This window comes from Phyllostomus discolor, chromosome 2, assembly GCF_004126475.2.
Source record: "Phyllostomus discolor isolate MPI-MPIP mPhyDis1 chromosome 2, mPhyDis1.pri.v3, whole genome shotgun sequence".
Classification (NCBI taxonomy): Eukaryota; Metazoa; Chordata; class Mammalia; order Chiroptera; family Phyllostomidae; genus Phyllostomus; species Phyllostomus discolor.
Window position 1 is genome coordinate 125,495,957 of NC_040904.2, and position 22,996 is coordinate 125,518,952.

At 52.5% G+C, this 22,996-nt stretch overlaps 1 protein-coding gene across 4 annotated transcripts in view; it reads right to left on the reverse strand.

Moving 5' to 3' along the window:
• TSPAN11 (tetraspanin 11) overlaps positions 1–20,503 on the reverse strand; it is a 40,073-nt gene extending 19,570 nt beyond the window's left edge. The window contains exons 1-3 of one of the 4 annotated variants that reach the window (XM_036018528.1): positions 20,353–20,503; positions 17,655–17,749; positions 4,169–4,360 (exon numbers count right to left, since the gene is read on the reverse strand). In XM_036018528.1, coding sequence (XP_035874421.1) covers positions 4,169–4,360; positions 17,655–17,738 — 276 coding nt within the window. In that variant the 5' untranslated portion in view covers positions 17,739–17,749; positions 20,353–20,503. The remainder of the gene's footprint in view (positions 1–4,168; positions 4,361–17,654; positions 17,750–20,352) is intronic. The other 3 variants (XM_036018529.1, XM_036018530.1, XM_028533063.2) reach the window with 3 other exon arrangements.
• Positions 20,504–22,996: the final 2,493 nt, after the last annotated feature.

Here is a 22,996-nt window from a genome sequence, read left to right on the forward strand (position 1 = left end):
CCTTTTCTCCCATCAGCCCCATGAGAGTAAAGCAGTAGTACTGGCCACTCTCAACAACCTGCACAAGTCCCCACGTGGGGGCCCAGGAGAATTTCCATCACCATCCCTTTCCAAACTGCCAGGCCGTCCTTGAGGGTGGTGTGTGCTTGTGCAGTAAGGTTCACGGTGCCATCAACAGGACTGAAATGTCACTGGGAGGGGAAGACCCCTGCAGAGGCCCATGGGCTTCCCCATAATGGATTGAAGGGCTATCCACTGTTTCCATCGCCTGTTCTGAGGCTCCCCTCTCCCAAGAGGCTCAGTTTTCAGGGTGCTGATCCCTGTGCCTTGTTAGGGGGCAGGGGCTGCAGCTTGTCTCTTTCCAGTTAGGTAGTGAAACCCCGAATCTGCCAAGGAAAGGCAGGGTGCAGTCCCCGAATAAACTCTTGGGTTGGGGATGCACACAGATGCTGCTTACCACAGCCCCTGCCTTCCTGCAGCACGGACACAGACAGACAGACCCACAAACATAGACATGGACAGACAGAGAGACACATGCACACACTCTGTCTCTCCCGGGTCAGCCCTGTTCTGAGGTTTGCTGAGGCCCCCATGGGGGATACCCACCTACACATAATTGAACTTTTCTCCAACTGGGTCCACATGCTTTCTGTGGTGCAGTAACAGGCTGACTTCTGTCGCACTGCCAGCACCTTGAAGCTCAGTCTCCACTTCTGAGTGACCTGGCAGCCAGGTCACTGGCCGCCAGCTCCCACCTTGGTGCTTCGTTTCTTAGCCCTCAGCCAGGCCCGAGTCAGGAGAGAGGCCAGTCCTGGTCCCCAGGGGCAGACTCCCATGTGGAGGGGCGCCGGGCCAGCCTGTGGCAGCAGAAGAGGCCTTGGAGCAAGCTCCTGGCCACGTGGCCTCAGCAGAGTCTCTTTCTCTCTATGGCTAAAGAGCGGGGGGTGTAGGGTTGGGACCCTACAAATAACTCCATTGTCTTAGGTTCCTTCTCAAAGGGGCTTGGTTGTTGTGACGGTGACGTAAATGTGAGTATAGCCGCATCTTATGATCTTTATATAATGTGGTGACTCATCTCCTAAGACCTAAAGTACTTGCTCAATATCCTCACAGCTCACCCCATATAAAGATGGGGATACCAGGGGGGCTGGGTGTGCCCGAGTGACTTCCCTGAGGTCCTGGCCCATGTTGGGCCAGCTACCCAGTAGCCTGCTTCTGAGCCCTAGTCCTGGGTTCTAGACCTGATTGCCTGGTTAACCAAGGCTGGATATATTTGATAGAAGTGTTGCAATTTGGGCTCCCCTCATTTTCAGAAATTGGTTCTAGAATTTCTTGTTTTTGAATCCACCCCATAAATATAAAAGAACTCCTGACAGAGACCCAGTACAGCCTGGATGATCCATCATAAAAGTTTTCGGAGCCCACAGTCAAAACTCTAAAAATACTCCTTTCCCTTGATCAGGGAGGCATCTGTCCCGGTCACTGGCCTTGGGCCTAGACAGCCTGAGCGCTCTGGCTTTCTCATTCAGCCTTCGCTAAAAAAGAAGAGCTGGTGTGAATAATTTAAGCCCCATTCCCGCCCCCCTTTGCAGGTTTCTGACACCAAGTCATCATCATTTAAGCACCAACCAGGATGTGCTATTCCTGTCCTCGATGAACATCGCCTTCCCGGGTAAGTGACTTTGAGGGCCTGCAGATGTGCAGGGGAGGGGCCTGGGCATGGCAGACCTGCGTCTGTGGGCACTGGACGGCCCCCTATGGGTGGTTCTTGGGAACCTTTGATGCCAGGCCTCTCCCTCTCTGTGGTCCAAGTCGGACGCGCCAGGTACAGACGCCTGGTCTTCCGTCTTCCCTCTCCTCCTGGGGGCCACTTTGAAAAGAGCCTCTAGAGCTGGAATCTCTGCATTTCTCCTCCGGAGTTTCCTCCAGCCTTTAGCTGATTAAAGATTTCAAAAGGGAGTTAAGACACACATTGAAAAAGATGCAATGAGGCCAGAAAGGCACCTTCAGGAAGCACAGAGCACTTTTAAGCTGCCTTAACCACACTGTTTGCCTCTAAGTGGGAGCTGGGTTTTAAAAGTCCTGCTGTGTTAGCCCAAGAAAGGTCTTACAGCCACCTTATTGGCTGAAACACTGAAGTGCTCAATAACTCAGGGGCTGATGGGCCAGGATGTGGATCACTCAGGACCAGCTGCTTCCCCGTGCTCTGTCCTTGGCCAGACCTGTCTTTCGGTCCTTCAGAGGGGGGCAGGGAAAAGCACGGGAAGAAGACTCAGGCTCCGAGGCTTGCTGTCCGCCAGGCCTGGCCCCGTGCTCCTGGGCCGGTGTCTGCATGCGTGTGTGCGTGCACTTTTCCCTGACCTTGATCTGGTGCCTCTCTGATGTGTTTTGCTAGTGATGTTGGACCAGAGAACTCGTCAGTTCTCTGTGAGGTGAAAGGGAATGCAAGCAGTGAGTAGAGAAGGAGTCCAGCAGCCCCTGTGCCCCTAGCCCTGCCTCTTGGCCCAGGGGGATGAGAAGGCCCTTCTGTTTGCTGATGCTGGGGCTAGAGGTATGCACCAGGTCTGCCCTCAAGCCCGAGGTCCTGGCCTTCCTCCAGGCTCTGTTCTCCCCGGCACAGCCCTGGGCACAGGGCATGGTCCCTCCACACAGGTCTCCAACCTCATGCCTAGCACACTTAGCCTGGAGACACTGTTTTCTTAATGACTCAGCCTAGATGGTGGGGCAGGTCTTGCAAACGGGTCATGTAAGAAGGGAGTGAAGAAGCAGAGCCCTGTGATCAGTGGCTCAGAGAGCCAGCCCGTCACTTACAGACCCTCAGGCCTTCCTTCCGAACTTTGAGACCGCCGTGGGGTGGGGCTCGTACAGGAGGCTGTGGACCCAAGGAAGCAGGGTAGGGATGCGCAAAACCCTTCAGGGCCTCCTTCGGCCACCTGACTCCTTCCAGGCTCAGTCTGATTTCTCGTGGAGACTTAGATTGGTTCTGGCCCTGCCCTTCCTGCTGATGTTTTGCAGCCTCCCCTGCCCACACGGGTCTTGGCCCTCGGGAAGAGATTGAGCCTCGGGAAGACCCTGCTCGGGCAGCAGGCACACGGGAGTCAGGGGTTGATCTGGCAGTCCCGAACTGGACTCTGGCTTCTGCCCCGCAGTCTGCCCGGGCCTCCCCTGCAGCCAACCTCCTCCGGGGAAGAGGCCCGTCAGGGAGCCTGTGCTGCCCACACCACCGCCCATGAGATCCTCTTGCCCAGACAGTCCACCCTGAGTCTGATCAGGCTCCTAGACTCAGGTACCAGGAGAACACATGAAATAACCTCAAGGGGATGTCATCGGAAAAGCCAGACTGGGAGAAAGTACAGCACACGTGACCTGGTACCTTCAAAGCAAATCACAAGAGAAGAAAAAGAGAGAGATTGATGGGGAGTTTACAGACTAAGAGACCCAGGAGACAAAATGACCGATTGTAATGCAGGGGCCTAATTTAGATTCTGATGCAAACAACCTTTAAGAAAATAGTTTATGGGTCAATTGGGGAAATTTGAAGCTGCGTGGTTATTTCATGATATTAAGGAATGACTGTTAAATGTTTTTAGGTGTGATGATAGTACTGTCATTATGTATTCTAAAAAAGGACCCCTAAGCTTCCCAGGTACACCCCGGAATCTTCACAGGGGACAGGTGCCTGGGACGTGGCGGGGGGAGGGGCGCCAGGCACAGGTGAACGGCACCGGCTCTGGGAGGTGGGCTGCCGCCTCTGAGTGATGGGACACAGGGTTTCACTATGATATTCTTTTTATTTTTGCATAGCTTTGAGAATCACCATGATGACATCTGGAAGGAGAGGAGGACGAGAGGAAGAGGAGGAGGAATCGGAGAAGGAGGGTGGAGGAGGTACCGTAGCCATGCCAGGACTGAGACTGCCTTCCCAGCTTAGCTCCTAAGAACCTGGAGACAAAGGCCAATAGCCAACCAGAGGAGTGGCCGCCCCTTCTAGCCTCCCCAGGACTCAGAGTCCAGGCTGGGACCATTGTCCCTGGTGGGGTTCTCAGTGGAGCTGATGGGCAGCACCGGCCGTGGGAGGAGGGGGGAGGGCTTTGCTCCCTGAGGCCCTGGCTGGTTTCCCTCCTCCCAGCCAGCCACAGGCCGGCAGAGTGGGGCAGGCGGCACTCACTGTGGAGAGGCAGCTCCTGTCCTCCCGGATGATGGCTCCGAAGCCCAGGAAGCCGGTTACCATGACGAGGGTGCCCGCGAAGATGAGGATGTAGGCGGAGGCAGCGAAGGTGCTGGAGGCCAGGACACTGAGGTAGCCACTCTTCTCCACCAGGGTCCAGATGCCCACAGCCAGGATGGCAGCGCCCCCCACCTGCGGGAAGCCCTGCATCAGAGTGGGTGGCGGCTGGGGGGCCACTGCTGCCATTGACTGAGCACCCGCTGCAGCCCAGGCACTTTTCATGCCTCATCTCGTTTAGTCCTTCAAAGGGCCCCTGGGGATGGGGTGGGCCTCCGACTTACAGGTGGGGAAATGGATGCTTGGAGAAGCTGGTGACTGGCCTGTGGTCATACACCTGAGCCGCAGGGGCAGATTTTGAAGCCAGGGGTGAATCCCAACTCTGTGCACTCACCACATTTTCTGGGAGCCCCAGCCCCATGAGGTAGGGGAGGCGATTGCGCGTGTGGGGGACCTTTGTGTCTGAGCCCCTTTGTCCTCCGATTCCTGGCCCCCGTCCTGTGCCCTTCCTCCCCACAGGGCTCCTTTGCTCCTGTCTGCATTCTCAGGTGGGCACTTCCACAGACCCCAGTTTCAGCCCTATATGCGCCCCTGGGGGAGCATGATAGGGCTCTTCATCTCTGCTTTAAAGACGAAGAAATGGAGGTGCAGAGAAGAAATTGCCCGAGGGCCTGCCTCTGGTTAGGGACAATTAAAGGCGGGCCAGGACCAAACTCAGGGTGCAGCCTCCGTGGTTGAAAGGTCAGGGACTGCACAGCTGGAGTTGCTCTGCGACTGCGGGAAGACTGAGCAGCAGAGACTTCTTTGCTAGTTGTCTGCTTCTCTTTCAGCCCCAAGAAGGTGGCAGGGACAAGACAGTGCTGATGAGGAGTCGGGCGTCTCCTCAGGAAGGGCACTGGGCCTGTAGCTGGGGATGCCCCTTGCCTGGTTCTTTGTGCAGAGAGGCTGCTAAGCTCAGCAGAAGTGTGTGCACGAGACAGGAGCACTAGTGCCTGCCCAGGGGCCATTTCTGCCATCTGTCCCTGCGAGGGCAGACTTCCGTCTGGCCCCTGGGATCATTGCCTCATGTAGGGATGAGCTGTCTCCCTCAGATGGGTGAAAACCTCTCCCTCAGGGGTCCCCAGTGTGGCCTGCTGGGCTCAGTCCACGGATGCTCATCCCTGCACAGTGTTCCCATCAGCCCCAGGACGACTCTCGGAGTGACCGCCCTGGACCTCACAGCTCTCTGTTCTCAGGAGTCACAGGCATCAGCTGAGAGAATGGAAGGTGGTTCCTGGCAATGAATATGCACCAGACACGGCCTTACTCAGCTCACCATTTCTCTTCTGAGCTCTGCTGTGGCGCGAGGATACGGCGGGGTGGGAGGAGGGCACGTGCTATCTCTGTTTTGCAGATGAAGGGCCCGAGGCTCGGAGAGACTGAGCACACGCATGAGAGACGGCACCGGGAAGTTCCAGAACAGAGACTCCACCCCAGGTCTCCTGAGGGCCGACCCAGGACTTCGTCCTTGGATCCGACAAAAGGGGCTGCATCTGCTCTGAGACTCATTTCTGCTTTTTACATGATCTGTCTTCTTCAAAGTGTCATTTCATCCCCCTTTGGCACCTCCAGCAGGTAAGGACACCAGGTGGAGGGACACCCAGCGGCGTGGCTCTGAAGAGAGTGGGGGGCTGGCCTGTGGCATTTCAGTCGCATCCTGTTCACATCTCTAAAGCTGACATGCGTCTTGTGACCGATGGCATTTACAGTTATACTTGGCACTACTTTTCCTCAGTAGTGCAGAAATCAACGATGTATCTTAGGATACAACTGACGGCATCTTAGCCGAGCTGAAGTCCGGAACTAGGACAGGTCTGTAGACTCTCTGCTAGTGCACGCTCCCTCTGGGCCACACGGCCCCCACGGCCAGCGAGGACTCTCCTGCGTCTGGGTCCTTGGGACTGTGTTAAGTGAGGCTTTCCAGCAAAACCTCTTGCACATTTTCTGTCTACCCCCTACAGCAGGGCTGGAAGGCTTGGGTAAGGGTCCCAAGTTGGCATAACTAGCTGTGTGATAAAGGCAGTCCCTTAACCCCTCTGGGCCTAAGTTTCTTCAGCTTTCTAGTAAGGGGCTTGGACCAGTGGTTCCCAACCTATAATCACTAAGGACTCCTCTGCTTACTTTTGCCCATGGATCTTATGTTTTGAACATTTTTGCCTACCAAATCCAGTGCATTAATTAAGTAATAATTCATTTCTCATTCTGTATTCATCAAAGGCACACGATAGTGCCAGGAAGAGAGTCTGAACAGCATGAAACAGTCAATGTGACCAAGTGAGTTGATTTAATTTTTAATTGCTATAGGCTCTTCATAGAAATCTGCACACTATCCATTATCCACTAGGCTTGTCAACCCCACAGCTCAGCATCGACTCTGGTGCCACCTCAAGGGGCACATCTGGACAGGACCAGAGACACTTACTCGGTTTGGGGACGGACACAGAACCCACTGAGAATGTGATTTAAAAAACTGTGGATGCTTTCCCCACAGCAACAGCCATCCATTTAAAATCAAGCACTGGGGTTTGGGGGCTGGAGCCCGACCTTGGACCGAGCCCTGGTGCCCACAGCCTCTGAGGCCTGCCCCACTGGCGCTCCTCAGTATGCTCTGTATGCTCAGTATGCTCCTCAGTATGCTCCTGAGTATGCTCTGACATACTCAGGCCACCCCCAGGCCAGGTGAAGTCTCTGCGAATGGGACATGAACGTTTTAGTGAGTTTCCAGGTGGTTCTAGTTGAGAACCACTGTGGAGATGTCATATTTAATAGAGGGTCGAAGTGTCCCGCCACTCTCCCCAGCAAGTGTTGCGGTGCTGAACCTCACGGTCATGCTGCTTCCTGGAAGCTTTGGGCCCCCTCCCCAGGGGGCAGCTGCTGGGGGCCCTTTGAGCATTAGTTTAGGACTTGAACTCCATCCTGTTCCTTCTGCGCTTTGCTAGGAGCTTCGGGATAGAAGGTGAGAGATAATGAGGAGCAGAATTTTCAGTCCAAAGGATGAAAATCAGATTATGCAAGGGAAAAAAATAGGTGGCTCCCCCGGAAGAGGAGGGGCTCTGAGAAATGCAGCCCCAGGGGAGGGGGGTTTGCCAGCCTCAGAAAGGGCTGGACTCTCGCAAACAGGCAGAGCCTGCAGGTCAGCCAAGGTGACAGCAGGGCCTCCAGCTGTTGGCGAGGGCCTGGGGAGCATCTGGAGGGGCAGAAGAAATCAAGAGGTGACCGTGACTCACTAGAGACCCTCTCCCCTGGGGCGTCATATCTGGTGGAGACACTGAGTGGGACTTGCTATGAGGAGCAAGAGGAGTTCAAGTCCAGGGGGTCTCCTGCCTGGGACCTGGTCAGCTCTTTAGAAAACAGTCTTTCCTCTGGACAGGAAACGTGAAAGCTGCTCAATGTCGGAACAGGTCACCCGAGGGTTTCTTGGGGGGGCGGTTGATGTTGGCAGGCCTGGGAGCCAGCCCTAGCTATACCCCTCATAACCATGTGACTGCCTGCCAGACGCTTGGCCTCTCTCACCCTCAGTTTCTTCACCTGTGAATGGCGGTGCATGGGTCAAGTGCCCCTACTACCAGGGTGTGGGGGGCAACCTTCTGCCAAGACACCTGCAGCAAGAGCCTTCTGGAGCAGTGGCCCTGTCACTTGAGCCGAGGGGAGATGGCCTCGGTCAGCAGAAAGGGTGGTCAGTGTGAGGGGAAGTGAGAGGAGGACTGAGTGGGGTGGGGGAGGGCTGAGCCTGGGGAGCAATTTCAACAGCTGCTTGCACAGAGTTGGTTCCACAGTAGTTGGCTCCTTACAGAAACGGGGTTGGTTTTCTGTGAAATATTAACTACGTTTTCAAAACCAGAGTCCATACCCAATTAGCCAGAAAAGCCTGCAGAGGTGTGAAGCTGGCCCTCTCACCAAGAGGACACAGGCAGGCCAGGGGGGCGGGGCAGGTCACCCAGGCCGTGTAATTTTAGAAACCGCCCATTTATAGAAAAGAAACACTGCCAGAAAGTCGCTCTTGCCATTGTGAGGAGAAGGATTAGCCTGAGTGGTCACACAAGCCTAGGACCTGATAGGCATCAGGCAGCAGCCCAGAAAAAAGCAGGCAGAGCACGTTCTGCCACCGCAGGCTTTTCCTTTGTTAGGGAACAGAAGGGCTCCTGGGCTGGGGGCTGGGGGAGGGGCCGTGGGGCGGAGCTGGGGCCAGGGCCTCAGGAAGGGAGGACGGCGGGAAGGAGAGTGCCACGCCTTCACTGCCAGGGGAGCGCCTTGTGCGGGGCTGCGTGCAGGGTGCCTCACCATGGAAGTGTCTGCTGGGCCCTTGTAGGTGCCAAGCACCAGGCAGGGCTGGAAAGGTTTCTGGGCAGGATGTGTGTTCACCCATTTAGAACCACGCTTGTCATCTGTGCTCCTCCCCCAGCGTCTCACTAACAGCAGCCCTGCTTACCCAGACCTGAACCCCCGCCCCCTCCTCGCAGGATTCGTCCAGGGCTGACCCCACCCAGCTCCATCAAGCCTCTTTGGTCCCCCGCCCCCTCCCCCTGTACCTGCCTCCGGCCTCTGCTCAGCCCAGGCAGGGATCAGCTGGTTGTGCTCCAAGTGCTGAACCACCGGGCATTCCTAGCGAGGTTGTCTTGAGCTCGCCAGCACCCACAGCACTAAGCCCAAAGCCCGATGGCCTTGGGCCCTTCAACAGCCAGGCTGAGCCTGCATATCCATTTCCTGCTGCTTCCCTCCCTCCACATGTGGGCTTTAGTTACTATGAACTAAGTAGTTGCTTTTCCTGAAAACTTTGCAGATGCCCAGTAACTATGGTAATAAAGCAGAGTGGTGAAAAGGCCAGCTGCCCGGTCCGAGTCCCCATTTTTTTTGCCCTTCCTCTTAGGTCTCTGGCTCTCTTGGACTGGGAGTTCCTTGGCCTTCGGTGTAGCTCTCAGCATGAGCGGGAACCACACCTGGCTCCCCTCAGAACCCCCAGCCCACACAGGGCCTGGCACGCAGGAGCCGCCACAGTGCGGGTGGACAGCGGCTGGCACTTGTGCAGGGGGCTGGGGAAGTGACACCGGTGCTGCCCTCACTGCCTCTGTAGGCCGAGTTCCGCGGTAACATTATTAATTCCCTTCCTTAGTTTCTGGCAGTTTTTAATTTCAGGGGGAGTCTGAGTGTCAGAGGGGAACAGACTTTTCCGCAGGTCACCAGGAAGCCCTTGGAATGGCCTGGGCAGCTCGCACGGGTTGGGTTCCTAATGCCAGCCTAATGCTTCACTAATCTCTCTCCTTCAACCGGCATCCCTGGGCGCCTGCTGGACCAGGCCCAGTGCCGGTGGTGGGGCCCAAGGCTGACACTGACCCTGCCCCATGCAGCTTGCAGGAGAGGGGTGGGGAGACCCTGACTAACCAGAGGGGATGCCCATTGTCAGGGAGAGGCCTGGAGACAGGGTCTGAGCAAGGCTCTGTCCCCTGGGGCTGGCTGAGTCGCTTCTGAAGAATGGCTCCCCATTCCCAAATCCAGAAACAGCTGAACCCAGGGCTGTGGCCCCTGGTGTATGTTGAGCCCTCCGCTCCCAGGGCTGGGGTGGGGGTGCACGACGCTCCAACCACCCCCAACTCTGTTCCTGGAGCACAGGTGAGCTTGTGTCAGGGACTGTGTGCCACCTAATTAATGAGCAACACCTGCAGCACCTGATGAGCCTTTCTCCCAGCTCGCCCCACCTTCCTGTGGCCTTGGTGCCAGCTCTATTTGTGGGGAATCTTCAAGGATAAGCTGGTTACGCTAAAGGCCACTTTCCATTGCAAGGCATTCTTTTCTTGGCTCTCTGGCTTTAAAGAGCCCTTGATAAAATAAATCAGAGCACTACCTCCCACTTCTCCCCATACCCACCTACCTTTGCAATAAGAGCAGAGCTCTTGGGACTTACTGAGTTGGGAGGTAGCTAAAGAGCACCTGTTCCTCTTTCAAAACCACTCAGAAGCTGGAGGGAACCTGCCTTGTCCTGTCGCTGCCCCCACTCCCAGCAAATCATTCTGTCGTCCCTACTAGCTCCATGCCTTGTACAGGTTTCTATGGTTACACTTGTCACAGCATATTTGCTGTATTTGTTACTTTGCCTATCTCCCCTTTTAGCCTCTTGGTTACATCTCATTCATCTCAGCATTCCCAATGAGTGCTACTCACTGTAGGCACCCAGTAACTCCCTATGGAAGGAGGAGGGAGCACAGGAAGGAAGGAGGGAGGGAGGAACAAAAGAAAAGAATTGCATCTAACGCCTTTTATATTCTGGATGAAGAACCTAAGGCCCAGAGAGACAGGACTATTTCAAGGTGTCTTTACTAACCAGAGGAAGAATGGGGACTAGAATGCAAAACCCTAACGTCCAGTTTAGTGCCTGTTGTACCACCTGACCTGCTGGCCCCCACAAAGCTCCTTCACCCATGAAGCGAGCCACCTGGGGTCTGGGCCACAGCCCGGCCTGGAGTTCCTGAGTTCACAGGGGTACCTCAGAGCTTCCTCCTTGATGGGTCTCATCTGCAGTGGCCCTGTGCAGACCGAATGTGTCCCCCTCAAGTATGAGCCTGCCCCCCAGCATATCCTGCCAGCACAGAGGGGCCTTGTGACTTCAGCACCATATGAAGAGGCACAGCACGAACACCGGCCTGGCCCTCCTCCATTCCTTCTCCGATGACACGCCTGTGGGGCACAGGCAGAGGCCGTGTCGCACGGGATGGTGATGGGCCAAGTACCGGGCTCTGTACCCTCGGGAGGAAGCGAGCAGAGGCTCTTTCCTACCTGTGGCCCTGAGGGTCCTGGAAGGATGCATGGATGCTCTCCAGCCCCCTCACTCCCCTGGTCAGTCAGGCTTGAGTCCCCCAGCACCTCTGCCTCCTGTCTCGACCCACGTCCTCTTTAAGGGGCCCCATAGGTTTCCTGGAGGCCCAGCCCCTGCTGGCCCCCCGGGGGAAGCACCAGAGCCTCCACCAATGCCCCTGGCAGGGCACTGGGGAGTGGAGCAGCCCCTGCTCCCCCGGTGCTCGCACAGCCTGGCTCATATCCTGGGAGGTTGGAAAAGTTTTGGTTATTAGCACAGCCAAGCAGATAATTAAAATAATAAATTAAACAACAATGTTGCAGGGGTGATGGGCATGGAATCATGTGGGAAATGGGAGGGGAAAGAAAGTCCCATAGGATACTGTCTAGGGCATGAAGGAGGTGTGAGAGTGTTGGCATTCTTGGTTTCTGACCCACAGTTATACCCAGGGGAGCCTGCCCCGCTCTGTGGAATGGTCGCCATCAACACGGGGTTAGCCTCAATGCAAGGAGGGGTGCGGTGAGAGTCAGATATAGAGCAATGATGGAGGGTGGGGTGCGGGCGTGGGCTGGACGCTGGGGTTAGGGGTCCAGCAGTGGGGCGGGGCTTAGGCATAGGCTGTGGGTGTCTCTTGTGGCACTGCCTAAGTCTCGCTTACATTCTTCATACTCTGCATGTGTGAACACCCCTCCCAACCGTGGATGCCCCATCAACCCTGACCCCTACGGGCATGTTTGGGTTCCAAGTGAGCATCAGAGCATGGACCCGAGTTTGTGACAATGAGTCAGTGGTCAGTGGAGATGGGGAGAGCACCAGACTCTGAGTCAAAAACCCAGAACCTATACAGAACTCTGCCAACCATCTGAGCCTCAGTTTTGTTATCTACAAAATAGGAGAGCAGATAATTACAGAGTGGCTGTGAGAACCAATTTGGAGTATAAAATAATTGATAACCCTCAGACTTTGTCACAGCGGCAGCTGGTGTAGACTTGATTCAAAGTCTCATCAAGAGCGCTGGGCCTAGAAGGTGGTCACTGTGGCTGAGTGGTGCCACATCAGGGTGGCGGTCACGGCTGCTCCCACCCTCCAACTGCTCTGGGCTGTGCAAACTTTGGAATATAACCTGACAGGGCTGTGAAATAAATAAGTAAATGTGGTGGGTTGTAACCTATGCTAAAAAAAGAAACAAAAACAAAACCCCCCAAAACAAAAAGAAAAATAAAACAAACAAACAAAACAAATACCACAAAATAGAAAATATCAGAGTGCATTGCACGCAGCAAGGACAAGCTTAGTTTCATGAACAATGCTTGGTATAAGCATTTCTTTTGCTTGCATGTATTTGTTACATGGGGCACAGTCCCTGAAGTCTTAAAGCCAGTGCTCCAGACAGAGAGAGCTGTAGAGAGCAGGCACACCCCTCAGTCTAACTGTAACGGTTGCACATAATAGTGAGCACCAAGTATGTGCCAGAGATTGTGCTAATTGTTTTTTTAAAGAATATTAACCTTTGATTCTTACAGGTATTGTCATCCCTATTAAATGTATGAAAAAACAGGCTCAGTGAGATTTCCTGACTTGCCTAATGTTTTATAGTCTGCTCAGGTTGCCATAATAAAATACTGTAGCTGGGTGGCTTAAACAACAGAAATTTTCATCTAATTCTCATGGCTCTGGGGGCTAGAAATCCCCAGACTGGCTGACCTGGTTTTGTTGAGGACCCTCTTCCTTGCTGACAGATGGCCGCCTGCTCACTGTGCTCTCATGAGGCCTTTCCTTTGTGCATGCTTAGAGGGAGATTTCTCCCTTCCTCCACTTGTGCGGCCACAATCCGGCTGGACTAGGACCCCACCCTAATGACCACATTTAACCTTAATTATCTGCTAAGGCCTCATCTCCAAGTACAGTCACATTGGGGGTTAAGATTTGAACATACGAATTCTGAGGGATCACAGTTCAGTCCACAGCACATAATGTCACACGGCAAATAATACTGGGATCTGAATTTGAACCCCAACTGGAGCCCCACTCTTCCCAGAATGCTCTGCTGCCTCACTAATCCATGTATGCCCCCAGAGACACTGTAGGAAAGGGCGGGACTTAGAGCTGGAGGCAGCAGAGCCTGGCAGCCAAGCACACAGGCTGAAGGGGCCAGAGGGAGCTGGGATGCAGCTCCGGGACTTCGGGCACATTGCTCTGCACTCTGTAAAATGGGGCTGTAAGAGAGTTGTTCACAGTGTCAGCATGCCGGGAGAATTAGTAGGATGGTGCAAGTGGAAGGACAAGCAGAGAGGAAGCCTATAGCAGTAAGTCTGTGGAAGCTGGGGACTCTCTCCACTGATACGTTCCAAGTGTCCAGAACACCACTGGAATTTACTGTGTGCTTAGTAAACATCACAATTGTCGTTAGTGACCAGACTACCTGGTGTGTGGGCACCAGCTTTGCTTATCACCATTATACTACTCTGGGCAAGATGCTGAACTGGGTGAGCCTGTTCCCTGTCGGCAAAATGAGGATAATAGTGACTCCGACCATCAGAGCTGATGTGAGGATCACCAGATAGTCGCGGAAGGTCTTTACCCAGGAGTGCTTCACAAATGCTGGGTGTCACAACCAGCAAAGAAAGAGCTGGGCTCCCTAGCCCCTCTGTGCTGGATTTTTCGAGCATGGCAAGGTGATATTTGATACAGAAACACTGTTCTGGAGGATAAGGGAAGTCGGAGGGTTCACCCCAGTCACAAGCCAGGAGACTTGACCTCTGCTGTCCAGGCTCACTTACTGTACCTGTGCCTCACTGGTGGGCGAGGAGGTGAACAGTCTACTGGCTGGCACCATCTATGGGTCCTGGCGGTGTTTGCATTATGATTCTATGAAGAAGGGCAGTGCTAGGGCAGCGACCATCAGTGTAGACGCTAGCGGGGCTACGTGTCATAGGGGAGCTCAGGGGGGACGATCAGAAGCTAGACTCGAGGGTGTTGTAGGGAGGAAGGGAGGGAGAGGTCCTCAGGGACAATTCCCCAAATCCTGAGGAATTCTGGTAAATTCCCAGGGGCTTGGTGCACTGGAGAATGTGGTATTGTGGGAGAGATGGGCCAAGGGTGTGCCCATATCAACTTCTGAGATCACAGCAGGTCCAGGGGACAGATGCCAGGAGCCCAGGACTGCCAACAGGTCTGGGCTTTCAGAAACCCACCATCCTCAGAAGGAAGATGAGGCTCAGCTGAGTGGTTCCCTAAGAAGCTGGTCCATGCCCAGCCAGGCCCCAGGTAGGGCTATTTTTGACTCAGAGTAGGGGGATCTGTATGGGGGATGCTCCCCTCGCTGGTGGCTGCTCTGGGAACATGATTGCTGCCCATCTGCCTGTGCTGCCACCCACACGTCCTTCTTTTCACCAGTCCCAAGGAGTACAAACACCTAATAGACAGACTCTGAGTCCACTCTGGCTGCCAGCGGCCCTCACGAGGTCACATTTAGGCCTGCTCTCTCCTACAGGGACCTTGGCCCAGCAGGATGTGCCCTTCTGTAGATATTCTGGCTAAGCAACTCACAACCGCCCTCAGCCCCCTCCCTGCTTCTCCCTGTGCCCAATGTGCGTTTGTCTACACTGAGCCTGCACCTCCTGACCTCCACCCCACCACCCTCCTGACAGTGCTCTCACCACAGCCGCCAATGGACTGTGTGGCCAGACCAGTAGCCACTTTCTAGGCCTTAAAATTCTTGATGTGTCTTTGCTCCTCCTTGCTGTCCAGCTTGTATGACACTGTTTCTCCTGGTTCTCTTCCTACTGCTCAGACTCTCCCTCCTCCAACCCCTCTAGGTGTATTTCTGGCTTTGCCTGAGGCTCTCCTGGTTTCAGCACTAAAATCCCAGAGCTGAGAGCCCCTCCGTCCAGGGCGAATGGGGATCATTGCTCACCCTAGACTCACCATGCCCAGTTGGGTTGCTCCATGTCTCACTCTTACCTCTGCTGTCTTCTCAGAGTCCCTGGTCTCCCAAGGGTGCTCACCCATTTCCATGGCTGCAGCCCCTGTCTGGCGGGGCCGATCCCCATCTGACACCCAGAGCCATGAGCTAACTGCCCAATGAGCATCTCTGCTCAGATGTCAAACTCACCACGCCTATATCTGACCCGCCACTTGGCCTCCATTGCAATGAAGAGCTCCACCATCAACCCAAGAGCTATATATTCTAACACTCCTCCCCTCTTAATCTCATCTAATTAACGAACAAATCTTGTCATTTTACCTCCTAAATCTCTCGACTGTCTCCAAGCGTTTCCTTCCCCAGTCACTCCCACAGTGTGGGTTGCCACCATCTCCTGTCCCAGTCAGGACAGAGTCTAGAGGGAACGTCAACAATGGCCATTTCTGGAGAGTATTATGGGTTGAATTGTGTCCTCTGCAAATTTGTTCCAAGTCCTAACCCTACTATTTGTGAACGTGACCTTATTTGGAAATAGGATTTTGGCAGATGTAGTTAAATTACAACAGAGTCATCAGGGTGGTCCTAATGAAGAAGAAAATGCCACATGAAGACAGCAACACAGGAGGAAGAGCATGTGAGGACAGAGGCAGAGATCAGAGGAGTGATGTAGCTGTGACCCAAGGAGCACCAGGGACTGCCGGCCACCCCCCAGAGCCAGGAGAAGGCAAGGAGACATTCCGCCCAGGGTCTCACTGGAAGCATGGCCCTGCTGACTCTCTGACTTTGACTTTGACCCCCAGGGTTGCGAGACAATAAATTTCTGTTGGTTAAAGCCACCTGGCTTATAGTGCTTCATTTTGGCAATCCTAGGGACCTAATATAGTGAGATATGGGAAATTTTTATTTTCTTACTTATACTTTTCAGAATTTGAGCTTATTTGTATTGGATACATAAGACTTTATGATCAGGAAAATCATACTTATTCTTTAAAAATAATCCTCACTCAGCAAGAATCCTAAACTCACTATTGGATTTATCTCTGAGAATTGAAACCATCAACACAACTTCACTGTCCCAAGAAACACTTGCCTATGAAGATAAAAGTTGCAAATAAAATAAATTTATTGTTTGTTTCAGGAACTTTGCAAAAAGCATCAAGATATTTGACTTCTTAATATCATCAAAAACTGTCTACTCTCCAAGACTCTGTGTAACACCTGCCTTGCTGTGTCCCCCAACCCTAAACCAGTGGTCATTTGTAGTCAAACCAATTTCATTAATCCTAATGAATCTGAAAAGGCAGACGAATCCCATCCCTGCCTTTGCCTTTCTGAGACCTTCCGAGACTCTGTCAAGGGCTGCACCCCTTCCCATAGTGAGCAGGCGTCTCGGCTCTGCCTCATCAGCAGATTGATCTGGTAGTATTTTCAGGCCTTCTACATCTGATATATCTGAAGTAATTGAGTTTATCGAATGCCTTCTATGTACAGAGACTGAGCTAAGCACTTAATATATACCATTTCATGGTATCTGCTAAATGAACTGTTAAAAGAGAAGCTGAAGCATATTAAGAATTTTAAGAGTTTATTTGAGCAAAAATTAATTCAAATCAAGCAGTATCTAATCTAGCAGATACAAAGAAGCTCTGACTCTACAGAATGAAAGACTTTAAAGGCAGGAGGGAGCCAAAGTGAGGAAGTTACACCAGGCAGAAAGGCAGATGGGTAATTGCAAGGTTGCTCTCCTTTAGAAGGTGGCAGGGGTCCATCAGGCAGGTGACCTCACTGTGGCTGGTCGGGGGGGATCCCCGACTACCTGGTGTAAGATTACATTTCTGGGGGAGTCAAAAGTGTAATTAAGTGAAGTCTCAGTTTGGAGATGTGGGGCTTGGCATAAGCGACTCCATTTTGGGACCCTTGTTTTGGTTTTAACAAAGCCCAAGAGTGTAGAAATGATCCCTGTTTTGCAGCTGGTAACAGACAGGTAACATAAGTGGTGTGCCCCAGGCTACACCATTAATAACAACAGAGCCTAGGTCTGGCTGACCACAAAGCCTGTGCTCTGAGTACTCTGCCTCTCCAAATTCAGTGAGGATAACTCAGAGTACACATACTCCCATGTCTGCCTATTTTTGGGAACTTGATACTCGCTTCCAATTATCCTGATAATTGCCTTAAGTGGACAGACTCCACCCTGGAAGACCTCACCTGGCAGGTTTCCTGAGGGGAGACCCTGTAGAGACCACTCCCATCTCACACAGAGGCAGCCCCAACACCCAGACTTTCATCTCTCTGCCCAGACCTGAGACTGTGAGCCATGAAAGGCAAATGGGCTTCGATGGAAAGCAGGCAATTACTTCAGGCAGTCCCTTTTCCCACAAGGCACAGGTGCGACAAGTTAACAGGAAAGAAAGAGTTGGACCCTTCGTCCAGCCAGCAGGAGCATGAAGCTTGTTCTTGTGTCTGTGCACCCTTGCCCGACCCCTGCCAACTGTAGGCCAGATTCTTTCTTCCCCTCAGTGGCAAATGTACATGTTTGCTTTAAAGTAGGCAGAATTTGCCCATGGGTGGTCTTTGATTCAGAATAAATCAACCTCAGAGTAGTGGCTGACAAGAAACAGAGGCAGCTTGACTCATTTGGCATTGGGTAGGGGTATATGTGTGCAGAATTCACTTACCCAGAAGAAGAAGTTGAACACAAACAGCAAATACTTCAGGTAGACAATCAGCCAGTCATCCTGTTCAGCCTTGTAATGGGCCATGGTTACTGGGCCTGCAAAGAAGACACACATGCTGGGCTGGAGGTCCATGGAGAACCTCCTCACCCATGCCAGAGCTCCTTGGCAAGGTGCCCGCCTAGCCAGGGGAGTCTGAGGCTATGAGTGTGAAACCGGGAGCAAAGAGCAGGGAAATGCAAATACATGGAAGTGAGTAGGGCAGAACTTTCAAGATCTTGGTTCTGTCCTTTTGACTCAGGTCTAACGTACAAGTCTTCCTAAAGACGGTGCACTGGTCTTGTGGTGTTCTTATTCTCTCCCCGGTGTCATCAGATTTGTAGGACATGAATTTACTTGTCTTACACACACACACATATACACACACACCATGCCTACTTTGCATCAGAACCCTGTACTCTGCATCATTTCAATAGGACCTCTGCATGCATGGGTGAGGCATGAGCCCCAAATGACAGTGTCTGTGTTGGAAAGGACTTTGACAATTACCCACCCCAGCCCACCTCCCTCTGTACCTCAACTTTCCAAATAAGGAAGCGGGTTGGCAGGCTTAGTGGTCTGGCTAGATGAAGTCCAAGGGCTCTGGAGTCTGACTCCCTGAGATCAAACCCAGATCTGTCATAAGACGTGTGTGGGACTTTGGACAAGTCCTATTCTTCAGTGTCCTTGTCTGTACATGGGATAACAATGATACCTACATTGTAGGGTTTTTTGAAGATTAAGTGAGATAATCTGTGAGAGGTGTTTAGCATATCTGTGGTCCATAGTCAGTGCTCAATAAATGTTAGCTATTATTATTACATGTAGCAGGGATCTGAACCCAGAACTCTGGCCCTAAAATCCCTAGTCTGTGCCCCATGCTTCCTTTCCTTGCCCTGATGCCCACTGATGGGCTCTCTGGGAACTGTGACATCAGCTGATGACAAAGGTGGAGAAGGTTCACTGTGCCCAGGGCCCTGTTTGCTTCTCTGTAAGTCTGAGCAATAGCCTGTGTTATCAGGTGTCTTCTCTTGGGGCTCCCTGCCCCCAGCACCTGCACATACGCTCCCATACTCACAGAGGGGTGGCTCATCCCTTTAGGGGACCTCTTTTACTCTAGAACCAGCAGTGAGGCATTGGTCTGGCCCATTCCCACCCCTTCTCCCTCATTCCCCACCTCCATTTGGGCCCTCCTTACCACCCTGTTTCTCTCCTTGGCTGGTGCTGGGCTATGTCCAGATTTTTTTTCTCCTCAGCCACCACTCTGCCTTTTATTTCCAGCTCATGGACTCCTGGGACAGGGAGAGAGGAAGAGAGAAAAGAAAAGGTGGCGGTCTTCTTTGGCATTTCTATTTGCAGACCTTGAAGAGGCAATTTAAGACTTTTAGTCTTCTTGTTAAAAAAAGGCAAAACCCATTTTTCTCCAATTTAGTTCAAGACATAGGGTGATGGAAAAAAATGCAAAAGGAGAAAAAAGGGAAATCTATAAAAAAGTTTAAAAAACGGTGATAGATGGGGGCAGCCAGGTGACCAGAACGGAGCTATTACACGGCTGTTCTGCAGGAGGTGCTGACAAGGGCACCTCGGGGCCACTGCGGGCCACTAGTAAATGGACAGTTTGTTTGCGGCCGGCCTCTCCCGTCTGCATTCTGTCCTCCATTTGCCCCCCTCTGCTCCCAACCAGGGCCCACTGGACTCATGCCACAGAACATTCTCTAGACCCGCAAACCCAGGGGTCAGGACCCTCTAAAGGAAAACTGTATTTTATAAAAGGAGTTCGGGCACAAGGCAAGGTTTTTAAAAAAGAAACACATTTGTAATGGCAAAATTCCGGTAACTGGTGGCAGAGAAGATAGAACCACAGAATGTCAGGGCAAGGGGAAACCTTTGGGCTTACTTTAGTCCAGCCTTCTGCAGAAGGAAGGGGGATGTAAACTCAGGTGTGGGTTAAGACGGGCATTTTCAAATGACCTCTCTGAAGTCACAGGCTAATGTTTGAGAGCAGTTTCCTATCCCCATGCTCAGCGCTCTTTCCCCACTGCACCCCACTGTATTCGGGGTCCTGTGCTGGGCTGGCAGATGCCCCGAAGAAGTCTCTGTCCCAGCTTGGAGCCAGACGCTTGGATCTGAAAGCTAGCCTGTCATTTCCCCACAGTGTGGTCTTGGCCACGTTACTTAATCTCTCTATAGCCCCACTCCTTTTTTTGTCCTCTCTGTTCTTTTCTTGGTGCGGTGTGGGTAACAGAACAGCCATGGGCTTTGGGGACCTTTGACTAGCTTTTTTCCATTTATAAAGACACTAAACAGAGAACCAAAGTGGCACTTCCCACTGAGCACTACTAAGGGTAATGTGTGTCTTCTGCTCCACATTTTTTCTATTTTTCTTTCTCTCGTTCATGCTTTTAAAAACAAATGAGTTTTTTAATATAAAGAAAGTTTTTAGATAGTGAAGAAGAAGAATGACCTGGAGAACTTGTTAAAACACAGATTACTCAGCCCCACCCCTGGGATTTTCAGAGTCATTAAGTTTGAGGGGGACCTCAGAGAAGTGACCCTTAGGAAGGGTGACCAACCATCTGGCCTAGGACTGAGGGATTTCTCTGGATAAGATACATTCAGTGCTAAACTGGATAATCCTGGGCACACTGGGATGGTTGCTTACCCTGTTCCCAAACACTGCTGACGCTGGGGATCTCAGGGCCACACTCTGAATCAGTGTTCTCCAAAGTCCCTTCTGGTTCTGCAAGTCCATGACCCCGAATGTAATCAACCTCTGTATCTGAGCAGATGTCACTGAGTGGGGTGGGGATGGAGCACCACATTTAGGACAGTTTCTGATGAGATGCCAAAGAGTTCCCAGACAGCTCGGGAATGCAGCCTCAGGGTGCCCACCCCTCCAGGCCAAGGCTCTGACTGTAGAACAAAGCTGGGATTCAGGGCAGCCAGCAGGCTGGGGGACTGATAATGGCACGGTCAGGGCCCACACTGTAGGACATTTCAGAAAAGCAACTGCAAATGCCTTGATGGTGAAGTGATGGATTTGGGGGACTTCCATCAGGGCCAGACATGGAGAGTCATGGGCTGTGAGACTTGGGCATCATTGTCTCTTCTACTGCCCCCACCCCCAAGTGAATGGAATGTGTCTCCAAGTGCAGAGATGAGGGACGTGGAGAAAGAGCCCAGGTGGCTGGCCAGATGTGTTGGTGAGCAGGGTACGGCTCCGCAAGGGTTGAGTGTCCAAGAGCAGAGTGGACCACGCTGGGCAGTGGGTGGGGGCAAGCTGAGTACTTTCATTGGGATGAGTGGCCAGATGCAGGTGGGGGGCAGGAAGGGAGTGCTTGGGAACTGACTGATGCACTGCACATAAATATAAGGCACCGTTGGCCCCTGGGCCAGCATCATCCTTCATTTGTTCAGCAAACAGGCACTGAGTCCCCACTCTGTGCCGGGGCCATACCCAGAGCCACTGGAGTTAGTCCTCACGGAGCTCACAGCAACCTTGCTAGCACAGAGGAAGCGGCATTGATTCCACCAGGCTGGGATGGGGGCTGAGAGAGGCCTTTAACCTGATCTTTGAGGACAGGCAGAAAAGGAGTGAGGGCTGCTCCGGTGGAGGGAGCAGTGTGAGCAAAGGTCTGGAGGAGTGGCGGGGCCAAGGGGCCTGGACTGCAGAAAGACTAGAAAGTCAGGTTAAGGGTCTGGGGCAGTCTCGTGCACCACAAGTGGTTGTGACTTTTCCACTTTCCCACATGCTCCATGCCTGGGATCTCATCAGCTTTTTTTTCTCTGTCTTCTCCCACGAGCAAGAACACAGGTTAGGGGTGCCCTCTCTATTCCCAAAGGGGAGAACACCCCATACCAGGGTGGGGTGGGTAGGCTCCAGGGGAGCCTGGTGATTCTAAACCAAAGACAAAACCAGACCCCACCCCCACCTATCCCACCCCTTCAGTTAAAAGAGTGTCAGTTTCCCCCTTTGGGTTCTTGGCCAACAGAGGCCCTGCTGCGTGATGGCCAATGACAGCTGGGAAGGATACAACAGTCTAAGCGGGGTAGTGTCTGGTTTTGGCTCCTAATGAAACCTGGTTGCAGTCCTGCACATGTGGCTCCTTCCCCCGTGTGTCCCTTGTGTGTCCCCCATGCAGCCAGCCTCGTCCTTCTTTGTCCTCATCTCCCTCTTGTTTAATTGTCACCCCTCTGATGGATTCCCGGTAGGTGGATAATCCCTCTGAAACAGTCGCAAAAGCAAGGCTTCCTCAGACCCTCTGACAAGACAGGTGGAAGCAGCCAAAGGACTTCTAGCCCAGTCCCTTGGAGAACTGAGGGAGCTGAGTCTGGGGGTGGGGGGTTGGGCAGTCACCCTGCCGATTAGTGGCAGGCCTCCTGCCTCCTGTCACCATGAGTACCAACAAGATTGTGATTAGCTAATATAATAACAACAACAACAACAACAACAACAACAATTTACTAAATGTAACTAGGCACTGAGCTATATGCATTAATTAATTTAGTACTTAAAATAATCCCATGATGGGATTATTACCCTTTTTACAGAAGAGGAAACTGAGGCTCAGAACTAGAGAGCGGAGGGACATGAGCAGAGTGGGTACAGATGTTTTACTTTTTTCAGCACAGTTCCAGTTTGGGCTTCTTGCAATTTCCTTCAGCTTGGCAGCCTTTGGTTGAAGCCAAGAAAGAGGGAATCTTTTCTGGGCAGAGACCCCAGTCCCGGCTGCAGGAGGTAGCAGGGACAGAGCGTTCTGACCCTGGCAGGATGCTGGGCGAGGAGGACCACGGTAGCTGTCACCACAAATATACCAAACTACTTGGGGAAACATGCTGGGAGGAACCACACTTTTTCCCTGGTCCCCCACCTCCTCGACTTCCTGGCTTGGGTTCCAGGGGTTGCTGGTGCTGAGTAGTGAGCCAGGCCTCTGGGTAACCGTGGGCTTTTTCTTTTATGTCATTGTGTTTGTTGTGCAGGTAAATGAATGCAGGCAACTCTTTTGGCCCAAATTTAGGGTTTGATTGTGAACTACAGCATCAGGTGGATGGTGCTGCAGGTGGAACTTGAATTAAAATTCCAAACTAAAAATTCTTAGTCTTTACGCCCTGAGATATGTTTTCCTAAGTACATGACTCTATTTTTTACTTCATTTGCAAGTGCTAACATGCATTACGTGGATCAGTCAGGGCTCCACTCATAGTCTTAAGACAGGTGGTTTGGCTCTTACTTATTCTTTGCACATACACATGTACAGAGTCTTGGAAAGTTCTACCTGTGGATGGGTATCACCCTTTGCTATGTT